The sequence below is a fragment of the Crinia signifera genome, chromosome 4, assembly GCF_055691185.1.
Source record: "Crinia signifera chromosome 4, ASM5569118v1, whole genome shotgun sequence".
Lineage (NCBI taxonomy): Eukaryota > Metazoa > Chordata > Amphibia > Anura > Myobatrachidae > Crinia > Crinia signifera.
In genome coordinates this window covers 232,681,292-232,693,813 of record NC_139220.1, presented here as the reverse complement: position 1 = coordinate 232,693,813, position 12,522 = coordinate 232,681,292, and the positions used below count along the sequence as shown (strand labels likewise).

Below are 12,522 nucleotides of genomic sequence, written 5' to 3'. Positions count from 1 at the left end.
CTGCAGAATTTAAACAAAAGTGTCAAGGATAATGCAAGTGGGAGGATCTAAATAAACCAAAGTCTTATAAAACTATGGGGGTTATTCTGGTTCACTCGCAAAGGCAAATTCCTACTCAAATGGACAAAATCATGTGCAGTGCAGGTGGGGAAGATGTAACTTGTGCAGAGAGAATTAGATTTGGTGGGGTTTTACTTCAAAGTGAAATCTATATTGCAGTGTAAAAATAAAGGTCAGTATTTTTCCTGCACACAAACAAAATAACTCACCCAAATCTAACTCTCTCTGTACAAGTTACATCTGCCCCACGTACAGTGCACATGGGTTTTGTCCATTTGAGAAGGAATTTGCCTATGCAAGTGAACCAGCATAAGGGCCTATATGTAGTAAGCTGAAGTGGCTGAAAAATATATTTGACTACTTCCCATGTTTAACAGGGCAGTCAGAAAAATAAAAACCTGTTAACTATATATTTGAATGACTTTCCTTTATGTACCAAACCAACTGGATTCAGAACCTTATTACAGAAACTGCCATGTTAATTAAAAGGCTGTATGCTTTACAGAAAGGTAGAAAACCTGGCACATGTAGGTCTGTACAAATATATACAGAAGAAAAGTATTGGTTTAGGCCAGTGGTTCTGAAACTCGGTCCTCAGGACCCCACACCGCTCACGTTTTCCAGGTCACCCGACAGGTGCACTCATCACTGACTGTAATTATTTCAGGGGTGGGGTCCTGGGGTGCACACCAATTGAGAGGTGCGACCCTGCGGAGACCTTTCAGTAGAACTGCATACAAAGTCAAAGGTGCAGGTGCACAAATTAAACTCCCAATTTAAAAATTTTGCAATAAAATTTTGCATTTTTAGCGAGGTTCTTCGCTTATTTATGGCCATAAGTAACGGCTTGCCCTTTGCCCTAGATTTGTACCCCCCAAAATGTTAGGGACTTGCCCGACTAATGAGGTCACCTGGACGAGGTGGGCAAGCCGTTACTTACGGCCATAAATAAGCGAAGAACCTCGCTAAAAATGCAAAATTTTATTGCAAAATTTTTAAATTGGGAGTTTAATTTGTGCACCTGCACCTTTGACTTTGTATGCAGTTCTACTGTAATTATTTCACTTGATTCTGTGAGGAGACCTGCAAAACATGCACTGTGTGGGGTCCTGAGGACCGACTGTGAGAACCTGTAGTTTAGGCAACCTGTGGTTCTTCAGCTCATATCAAAAGCAGGAATTAACAGAGCAAAACTTTCCAATGCTCAGCAAAGTGAGAACATGAATACAGATATACTGCCTAAAAAAAACAAAAAAACTGCATAACATATCAATATCTTCATATGGGAACACCATTATTTTGCAGGCCGTCCAATGCCATAACAAAAAGAGGTTGCACACATAATGGCTGGGCACTAACTTATAACAATCAAAACTCATCACTCAGTTATGAAGTGCTCTAAATTCCCCCCCCCCCCCCCCCCCCTTGATTCTCACACCCACATGTGCAAGTACAGTTTTGTTACCCTTGTGCTTATGGACTTTTGGGTTGGCATACAAAAGATGAATTTTAGTGATTATAACGGTTAGAATGGTGTACAGCTTTACCAGAAATAAAAGGACTATAAGTCGCAGCATGTACCACAGCCTCTGTAGCAGCGCAAGACCCTTACTACTTTAAGGCACAATTTAATATCTCCCAATATAACAATACCCTTCGGATTTACATATAAGAAAAACAAAAATCTACAAAATATTTTCAAATGATTTCTAAAAACGTAGCAGATATTTAATGTCAGCCAGAAACCAAAAGGTGTGCAGATGTGTAATGGACGGTTGCATTATTGTGCTTCGTGTGCTTCATTTGTTCTAATGTTATCTTCACTGACAGTATTGTCTGCTTGCTCCATTATCTAAATGGGGTATGAGGAGAGAAGAAAGTGTTACTTACTGCTGCATCTCAAACCTGCAACAGGAGCGAGGTTAGGAACACACACAAACAGTTACATTTCATTTCTGTGGCAGAAAAAAGCCTGGCAATGCACTTCACCTCTATCTTCCAATATCAATTGTCCACATGCTATACGAACTCTAGCTGCAGTTTACAAACAATACCCAGAGCCACATCACAGCATGTCCCGTTAATGGGCAATACTTCAATTCTGTACTACAGGTAACATGGTCTCAACAGAATATAAGATGCCATTGGATAGACTTGGTACAATATGTCAACATGGTCATAATGTCGCCGTTGACCATGTAGACAGTGGAGAAATGCCAACATGTAAGACTATCGACATATCATCCTGGTGTCCTAGAAGCCACAGTGGTGTCTTCTGGGACCCAGCAGTCAAGAGACCGTCACTTCCTGATCAGAGCTCTGATCCTCTGGAGTTCCAGGAGCATTTCTCACCAAATCCCTAACCCCTACACCTCTAGAGTCTTATACCCCTTTTCCACTAGCCTAAATATCCCGGGTTTTTGTACGGGAGAGCGCAAAACCCGGGTTTTTAGGCAGGTGGAAACGCTCCCTGTAGAAATAACCCAGGTTGTGAGACCTGACATTTCTACCCAGGTAGCGACAAGGGTTGAACATGGGTTCAACCTGTATCACTGTGTAGTGTAAACGGGTAACCGGGGTCGATGCGACCCGGGTCCCGTTCACTACAGTGCAAAAGTCGGCGCTGGGAGATGCTTTCATCTCCCAGCGCCTCCCCGACCCCACCTGCCGGTGACATCACCCGCCCGGCATTATGCCGGGTGGGGACTCTAGTGTGAATGGGTTTGCAAGCCGGGTCGCACCCAGGTTGTAGCCGGGTACAATATCCCGGGTGCGACCCGGCTTACAGATGGAAAATGGGTATAAACCAACCTCAAAAATAAACCAGGGTGACATAGAAAATCTAAACAACATTTGTTTTCAGAAATTATATAAAAGGTGCAAATGACAACACAATGTTAGTGTCCGTAGTTAGCTTACAATACCTCATAGCAGCCACCATTCCAGAACTTCTTCATTTCCTTTCTACTCCAAGCAATAATGGAACTGGTGAAGAGTGTGCATGGTACTAGATACAGGAGGGCTGGTTGCCCCATCTTCATTACAATCAGGACAACAAAAGTAAAAAACATCCCTACAGCATACGCTAGAAAGAAGAACCATAGAATAGAGGCACATTACTAGTTTTACGGATATGCATCTTAAATAAAAAAGAAAAAAAACAGAAACAAGACTATAATCATCCACTATTGAAAATAACATGAACAGGACTGTTTATGCTGGGAAGGTGTGGCCCCTGGTAGCAACTCTTGATTGTGCAGTATGAATATGCAAATTCTGTAAGACTAATGATAAGATTAGAAATAGGTTTAATTTAAATAAGGCACCACAATGGTTCAGCACTGCTGTATATAATTGGAGAATAAATGAAGAATTTGTGATCAACTATTTATCGGCTTCCAAAAAAACTGCATATCCTTTATGAGTAGTAGTCAAAAGGTAATTTTACAAAAAATAAATAATAAACTTACCTAAAGTACAGGATATATAATATATACTAGAAGATGTTGTTTGTACATCAAATCTTCTGCAATATGCTACCAACAGGCCTACAACAACACAAAAAGCAGTTTAATTACAGTGTACATGAATCATCACTTCACATTAAAGCCTATATGGGGCATTCAGGGCCAGATGTATCAAGCATCAAAAGTGATAAAATGGAGAGTGATAAACAACCAGCTCCTACCTGTCATTTTTCAAACCCAACCTGCAACATGTCAGGTAGGAGCTAATTGGCTGGTTGTTTATCACTCTCCATTTGATCACTTTTGAAGCTTGGTACATCTGGCCCTCAATCTATCGTGCAACTGTCGCAACATTTCCAACATTTAGAATTATTTGCCAACATCGACCATTGGTATTCAATCTTCCAACGGTTGAAAACGTTCCAAAGGTCAGACAGCCTGTGGATCGGCGAAAAAATAGTTGAAGCGGGGGCATTGAATAGTTGTGTGCCGATTTAAGTAGAGGTCCATACTGTATATTTACCTAAATATCCACTAAAGTGCCAGCATCACTCATAATTGTTATATAAATTTGAATAAAAAAATGTTGTGTAATAAAAGATTATATTTCCTATATAAAGGAAAACATTACAGGTCATTATGATGAATAAAAAATGTTTGCTTGCCAATTTTCACAGCTATTTTTGACAAATTCAGTTGGCACTCAAAGGGTTAATGTTCATTTAAAATGACTTCCTACAATATATGCTAAGGATGTACATGGATTAGGTCAAGTTTGCTCCTTTCAAAGAACCCAAAATGACACTTTCTAAAATCAATTTCTTTTTAGGACGAGAAAACAAATGTTCAGAATTTTTTGGTCTGTTTGTCTGTTCTAGCATCATGTAAAACTACTGGACGAATCTGGATTGCATATTTACTACTGTTTAGCTTAGTGACCTAGAAAGGAACTGAGCCACTGTGCTTGATATTATACTCCTATGACAATGGGTGTGATTTAATCACCCGAATGCAATATCTAAGGGGTGTATCAATCATTAATTAAACTTGACTCATGAATCCAATAGATGCTAACTAAGCTATGGTTAAGCACAATGCCGGTCTCTAGTTATGTCAAGTAGCAATGAAGTTTGATCTATATTTGTTTGACTTAAGTGATCTCATACTGGATTGAGCTATATAAGAAACTGTTTATAAATAAATATATACTATAAATCCTATGTATAAAGAGAGAGAGAGAGAGAGAGAAAGAAAGAAAAAAAGAATGAAAGGAGAGATACAGTATGTATTTGTTTATTTACTCACCCGGTACGATGATATCACCAAAGCCCAGTAAGGAAAATGGAATTCCACATAATGTCAGGGCAGAATATTCCAGCCTAGGTACCCTAATCACTACAGGTAACTGGAAGACAAGAAGCATTTAAAAGGCACACTTCTAAGTAAAAACACTTGAAGGGACATATATCATTTCTGATGTTAATGTATAAAGTAGCATATGAGCAAGGCAGCCGTGTATGCAAGTGCACCTGATGGGATGAGGAAATGATCACCACATGCTAAGAAATGGGTTCTCATTGCATGCACTATTTTTACTCTGGCACATTAATATTAAATACAACCCCATGTAATGTAGTTTGCTCCATTCACAACAGTAAACATACTGTAAGAACTCCTTTACACTGACATTTGATGCCCTGTGAATGTGGGATAACAAACTGCAAGTGCAGGGATCAAGACAGAATAATGGATGCTCAAAAATATACTGCCATGAACTTGCACCACTTTAATCAATGTGTGTAATGCCAGCAGTTTCTGTGTGGGGAAAGTTGTAGTTTCCATATAAACTGGTTGGAAAATTATTTTTTGTTCTGTATAGTTAATCTGGGTACACGGTCATGGTATAGCGGAACAACGATGTCTAGATTGACAATCACGTGCTCGAGCACGAATTGTCGAAGGTGTCAAGTTACACGCCTACAAATGGTCTAGATCGTCAATAACAGAAGATCGACACAAGCAAAATTTCGATGGGCACGTGGTGAACCTTTTGCTTGCATCGATCTTTTGTTAATGTTGATCTAGACACTGACGTCCATTTTTATTCATTAATGGTCGACCACTTGATTGTCGATCTGTCGACCGGATATGGGGTACACATCTAAAGATTTATCTGTCTGGTGGGTACAAAAATCTGGTAATGCCCGACAGCAAATGAGACTCAACCTTTTGCTCCCAAATGCTGGAAACAACAAACAATGATCGGTCAGACAAATTGGTTCAATCAGTTTGATGTAATAAATGTATCCAAACATTTGTTTTTGACCCTTTCCAGCATTAGGAAGCAAACGGCCGATTGTCTGGTGGGAACAAAAACCTGGTAATGGATAGGAGCAAATGTTAGATTGGACAGATAAAGCTTTAGGTGTGTAACCAGCGCAAAACCTTCCATCTTATGACTGTTCTGGAAGAGAAAAATGAATGGGCAGCGTTTAGATGTATGGCAACGCACAGAGACACACAATATTACATAGCAGCTAATGACTTCTGGAACTAGTCATGCACAAACACAGTTCTCCACACGCTTACTGGCAAGGCAGACTAATAAGCAAGGAAAATGTACTTCTCCATAGTAAAACTATTATCTCAGTATTGGTACGGCTATTAGGGAGGTTTGGTATATTTTTTTAATCTATACTGAATATGTTTAATTAATCTTTCATCATTTAACTTGCATTTGAGGCTTAACGTAACTTTAAAATGTTTTTCTTTCAAAAGGCATGGTTTATTAATAGCATGCACATGTTTGATTATGTTAAGTTGCTTTGTGCGGCACAACACTAGACTGATCTCTAGATCATAGGTTCTCAAACTCGGCCCTCAGGACCCTACACCGGTCTCATTTTTAAGGTCACCCGGCAGGTGCATTAATTATTCATTCACACATTTTAAAAGATCCACAGATGGAGCTAATTATTTCACTTGTGATTCTGTGAGGAGACCTGCAAAACATGCACTGTGTGGGGGTCCTGAGGTCAGACAGAGTTTGAGAACCTGTGCTCTAGATCAATCAGGACAGGCCAGACACCCCCCTCCCCCCACTACTGACAGTAACAATGACAATCTAGAACAATCTAAAATAAAAATAATTTTGTTACACTCCTACAATATACAGCAAGAGAGAAGTTAAAAGGTACAATAATGTATGAAAGTCATCCCCAATTTGATTGAGAACATTACCAATGTTCACTGACAATACACCAACACATACTGTATGACTAGATGTGATTAAAGTGAAATGTAAACTTCCCAGAGACTGGGTTAAGAATCCCCTGAAAGTATCTGAAACACAATCCTTACTTTCTCGTAGGTGGCTTGAGATTCAGCGGGGACCTCCACATAGCTCTCACCATTCTAGGATCAAATCCAAGTCACAGACATTTAATATCCCATATGGATCAGCTAGACGCAGGCCAGATTGTGGTATATGTATTGAGTGAATGTTTGTTGACTCAAAAAATTCTATATTTATCACATACAGGCATTTAAACTATTGGACAGGACAACTTTTCTGTTTAACGCATCTGAATTAAACGATAAATTAAGCATTCATAGAAAAGGAAAAAATAACCAAATACTTCTTTCAAATTTTTTTTTTAACCAGTTTCAGGATTGAAGTAAAAGAAAGTGAATACACATTATATAATTGCTGGCAGGTAAAGATTCACTGACCAGCTACAGCTTAGGTCAGGCATTCCCAACCTTGGTCCCCAAAACACACCAACAGTGCAGGGTTTAGAGGCATCCAGGGTTTGGGTGCCGAATGACGCTCCGACAGTGGGGATCCCGACAGTCAGTATCCTGACGTCGGGATCCCGACTGCCGGTGCTCCAATATAGGGGATCCCGACTCACAGGGGCTATTCTAGCTCATGGGGGTCCATGACCTCCATAGAGGGAGAATAGAACATGTGGTCAGCATAGCGAGCCACCGGGCCAACAGCGTGTCAAGCGCAGCGAGCCCGCAAGTGGCTTCTTTGCGTTCACCCCCCTGTCGGAGCACCGGCATTCGGGCTCCTGACTTCGGGATACTGACTGTCAGGATCCCCACTGTCGGAGACCCATACCACAGGGTTCAGCGCAGGTGGTTTATTTAAAATAACAAAGAAAAATAATGAATACTCTATTCAAACTGGCAAGCCGGGTTGCACTTGGAATTTTGGACCCAGCTTGCCAGTGTTTTAGATTACTCACCCGACTCGGCATAAAGTTGACCGGGTGACATCATCGGGAGGTGGGGCTGGGGCAGCGCAGGAAGATGACAGCTTCTCCCAGTAGCATCAACGTGGTCAAGACCCGAGTTTAAATACCTGGACGCTGAACCCGGTACCATCTTTCAGGACCCTTTCACACTGACCAATTTTGGGGTTGTTGTGCGTTCATGTGCAATAACCCGGGAAATATTGGTCAGTTCGAAAGGGGTATAAGTCCCCTGTGCTCAAGCACAGATATCACTAAGGGGGGTATTCAATCTGATGGGGGAAATAGCGGCGTCCACCTATTCAATGCTGTCTTACCCGACAGCATTGAAGCGGCATCTGAACAGAACAGACCTGACTTTAAAAACAATCGGGCCAGTTTTGCCGAAAAGGGCCATAGAATGTCGAGATCACGGCCGGATCCTGACAATCCATGGTTGTTTTCGCATACACTCCCCCTTTTCACTGATCAACAGGCAGGAAAATGAATCCCACCTGCCGATAAACAGGCGAGCGGACCAAAAGCGGGCCAAGGTCCCGAATGTCGCGACCGACCGACAGTTGGGACCCGCGATTGAATACCACTTTTAAACTTGGATTGATAGTGCCTCGAGGACCAAGCTTGTTTTTGGAATGCCTGGCCTAGGTCCTCATGTAAAGTGATATCATTTCTGGCTGTGATCAGATCTTCCGGTCAATGCTGCAAATGCCTGACCGCTGGCACCAGGACTACAAAAAGTAACTAATTCCTATGGTGAGTTACATCCATGCGGTGTCTATTTCAGTCTGTGTGTTTGGGATTCAGCACCACAGCTAGCTGTGCAAAGGAAACGGGGAGCACTGGCCCTCTATTATCACAGCTAACTAAAAACAGACCTCTGTATTCCAATGCTCATTACCTCTATAATAGAGTCACTGTGCAGTCAATGTAACAAGACTGCAAATCACCTTTAGGATGATCCTTGAATAATGCTATTTCCCAATATAACTACAGATCTCTGTATTACCCAATATAATTACGCCTTGCAATGCTACACAAGAGACACACCAGGGTTCCCTTCCTCTCCTCAGCTAGTCCAGTAGGCTTCATTGTGAGGGTGTGCTAACCAATTAATCTTCTTGATGGGACAGTAATTAGTCTGACTAATTCATCACCAACGGTAAACAGATTTTTCACTATTCACTATTTTTTTCACTATTATTTTTAACTTTTCTTCGCTTGTTTTTCACTCGTGCTTTATGCTTGGAGAACTATGGGATATCAGCATAGTGGAAAACTGTTATTGTTGTTTATGTATCACAAAGGCTTTATACCTAAGGTAGTTCTTTGGGTTAATATGATGGCATGTGTGCTCTCTTTAGATCACTCTATTCAAGAAGTAGTAACTAATTTAATGTACCGTACTAGGAGGCACTTCTTGTCTTTGTTTTGAGATATATAAAAATCCACCAGAATAATTCTGCCATGTTTTCTTGTTATTCTAGTTTCTAGTTTTTCAGGTGCTATTAAAGCCAGAAAAACTCACAATAATGTCACCCACTGTCATAGGGTGAGCATTTTATTTCTAGCCCAGGCCTTAAATATATACAAAATCAAAATATGGTTTTTAACATCTGAAAGATTTGACACAACCCATTTCTACTCAAATAATCATGTAATAAGCATGTGCAAACACAACTGCTACATTAGGCATTGCTTTTATTGGCATTCCCTATGATTTAGTAGCTACTAAGGAGCAGATTCGGTTATCTACGAGGTTCCTTCATGTGCTAATAGTACATGGGATGTCCAGACAGGAATACCTCACCTGCCTCGTTTCCCATACAGGTATGAGCAAAACAAAGGGAGATTTTCCCAATGGAGTAACCTGTAAAGTACGCTGCTTAACTGAATCTAAACTGAAATATAATCCTTGTAGTAATCAATTACTCTTTCCCTGTGAATGATGTAATAAAATCGCAGAAGCCTAGAGCTTACACACAAAATCTCCACAAATAAACTTACGAGAATTTAGTGTACTATAGCATACCTTTTCTGGATTTCCTGAGGGGCCAGCAGCCACTTCCACCATGATGCTTTCACCATTCTGAAAATGCACATTATAACATCTGAATGATCTTCACATATACAAATATATGTATTTAAATACATAGTTGCTGTATACAACTAAAAGATAAAATGAAAGATATCTTCCACTTTATCTTCTATTGTGTACACTCAATATCGTTAACCAGATGCGCTCCCGCGCATCGTTAACGACCACCTCCCTCGTCCAGCATGTTTGGGTGAGGGCCTCCTTAATGACGCCCATGCTGCATCGCCAACACTGCTGTCGCTTACTTCGGAGCTGACATCGGCAAGTGTCTATGCACTTGATGATGCCAGCATTCCATTCTAGGTCTCCGCCACCGCCAGTGGGGTCACCTAGTGTGTATGTAGTAACGTAACAGTGGCAATCTAAGCAGCCCCCAGATCCTACCGGCTGCTTGATCCTTAGCCTTAAATGGCATAATGATGGGAGTTGAGTGAGTAGGTATTGTGAGGGTTCTGAGGTGCATATGTGTGATCCAGAGAATTTTCCGGGCTATGCTCCAGTGCCCAGACTCGCAATAAAATTCTCGGGATTGCCAATGTTGCGCTCCTTAGTGCTGGGCAGCGCCGCTGAGCTCTGAGCTGAACGCTGAGCTCCGCTTCAGCCACTGCTCGGCTCCACCTTCTCCTCCCCCCCCCCCCCCCGGCTGTGTACGTCGTGACCTTTCTAACGTCACGCCGTGCACAGCAGAGTTGCTGGGGGCAGGGCAGGGCCAGGCAGCGGCTGATGTAGTGCTCAGTGGCGCTGCCCGGCCCTGGGAGAGACGGTATTGGTTTTTTTTTTAGGGAGCACCCCCACCCAAATACTCGCCTAGTGAGGAGTGCTACCTTAAAAAAAAAAATACCATTGAAGGGGTTAAGGTAACCCTAAACTGTGTCTGGCAATACGCACTCCTGCACACATCACAAAGTACAAAAAGTATGTGCAGCCCATACTTTTTATACTAGATCGCATATAGTTCAAATTGCACGCTGTTGGTAGTGTATCGCGTGTATTTTGAACTAGATGTAATGCGATCCAGTACAAAACACAGAGCACATCATGTGTGTGGGCACCTTTACTTTGTGTACCTAGCAGCAATACAGGTTTACACTTTCCAGAACATAACATTATGGATACAAGTTAAACACAATGGCTCCGACTTTGTTGCCAGCATCCTTTAGATTCTGTTTGCTATGTTTTTAACATAACAAATCATAACTGCACCATATTTCTACAGGCTCCCAATAAAATTTCATCCCAATAAGACATTCGCTTAAAAATGACTAAGGGAAAAAATGTTAAACTCGGGCAATATAAAACTCAGAAGACACAAATACAATAGATCTGTAATGTACTTGTTGGAAAAAGAGGGCGTTTGCATACCTTTGTGAAGAATGGAGTTATAAACACAAAAAACACATCATACAACAGCAGGAGTCCCAGAAGAATGACACAAGCCTGCAGAATGACATAGGCTATATCAGAACGATGTATAGAAGATTTAATTTCATAATCAGGGGTTAATAAGAAACATGTTACAAAACACAGGTTTTTTTGTACAAAATAAAGTTACAGTTTGAATTTAGGCACAGACTTCAATGTGAGCAGCAGTGGCTTTTCCTCAGTCAAATGCTGTTGCGTGCAGGGGCTGGCTGGCAACTTTCAGTATGGGGAAAACATGAGCAGTGGCCCTGGAGTGATAGAGGGCGGAATGTACCACCCTTAAGTATGTCCTGCCCGGGGACTGCCCTCAGCTATGGTGGACACATTACCGCTGCTCATGTGTGGTCAGAGAGTCCAGGGGAGAGGGAGATGGTGAGCGAGAGCGTAGGGGAGAGGGAGAGAACTCAGGAGATAGCACCCAAGGTGTAGAGCGCGCATAGGGGATAGAATGTGAGAGCACAGGGTAGAGAGAGATTGCAGGGGGAATAGAAATAGCAAGAGAGTGCAAAGGAGGAGAGGGGAGAGATAGTGAACAAGAACGCAGGGAAGAGATAGCGATAGTGCAAGTCAGAGGAGAGTGCAGTGAAATAGCGGGATAGTGCAAAGGGGAGAGAGAGCTCAGGGGAGAGAGATAGCGAAGGGAAATGCAGTGGAGAGAGCGTGGGGGTGGAGAGTGCAGGGGAGATAGCAAGATAACACAGAGGAGAGAGATAGGCCGTGGGGGAGATAGTGAAATAAACTGCAGGGCAAAGGGAGTGAGTGAAATAGCACCCTGCCCTTGAGTGTAATCTGCGACTTTGAACGTGTGTAAAACCAATACCTGTGCAGCATTTTCTGTACTATTTTTTTGATCAATGATTCTGCAAAATGTGTTAAGATTAAATATTTAAATGAAAAATACAGTACATTAATGCTCTTGGTGCATCCTATTCGTATATGGCATCTTGTGACATATAGCATACAGATGCTATACTAGATATATGAGGATGCATCTATACAGCACCCATAAGGTTTACGTTTATAATCAAAAACATTATCTCACCTTGAAATTTGGCATTCTCAAAGTTTTTATAAAGTTGAGACAAAATGCAATTCCCAGAATATCTTGGAGAATCCAAATCCACCTAAATAAAAACACAATAATTAGATATACAAAGAAATGACCCGACATAACGGCTTTGAGTCTTATGTTAGCCCTAATAAATTCAATAGACATACA

The 12,522-nt window shown here is 41.5% G+C and overlaps 1 protein-coding gene across 2 annotated transcripts in view; it reads right to left on the bottom strand.

Annotated features, from left to right (window-relative positions):
* Nucleotides 1-1,462: 1,462 nt before the first annotated feature.
* The window catches only part of SPPL2A (signal peptide peptidase like 2A), a 45,780-nt gene continuing 34,720 nt past the window's right edge, over nucleotides 1,463-12,522 (bottom strand). Inside the window, exons 9-16 of one of the 2 annotated variants that reach the window (XM_083183973.1) lie at nucleotides 12,346-12,427; nucleotides 11,244-11,318; nucleotides 9,816-9,872; nucleotides 6,888-6,941; nucleotides 4,833-4,932; nucleotides 3,531-3,608; nucleotides 2,985-3,145; nucleotides 1,463-1,912 (exon numbers count right to left, since the gene is read on the bottom strand). In XM_083183973.1, the coding sequence (XP_083040099.1) occupies nucleotides 1,841-1,912; nucleotides 2,985-3,145; nucleotides 3,531-3,608; nucleotides 4,833-4,932; nucleotides 6,888-6,941; nucleotides 9,816-9,872; nucleotides 11,244-11,318; nucleotides 12,346-12,427 (679 nt within the window). In that variant the 3' untranslated portion in view covers nucleotides 1,463-1,840. The remainder of the gene's footprint in view (nucleotides 1,913-2,984; nucleotides 3,146-3,530; nucleotides 3,609-4,832; nucleotides 4,933-6,887; nucleotides 6,942-9,815; nucleotides 9,873-11,243; nucleotides 11,319-12,345; nucleotides 12,428-12,522) is intronic. The other variant, XM_083183974.1, reaches the window with a different exon arrangement.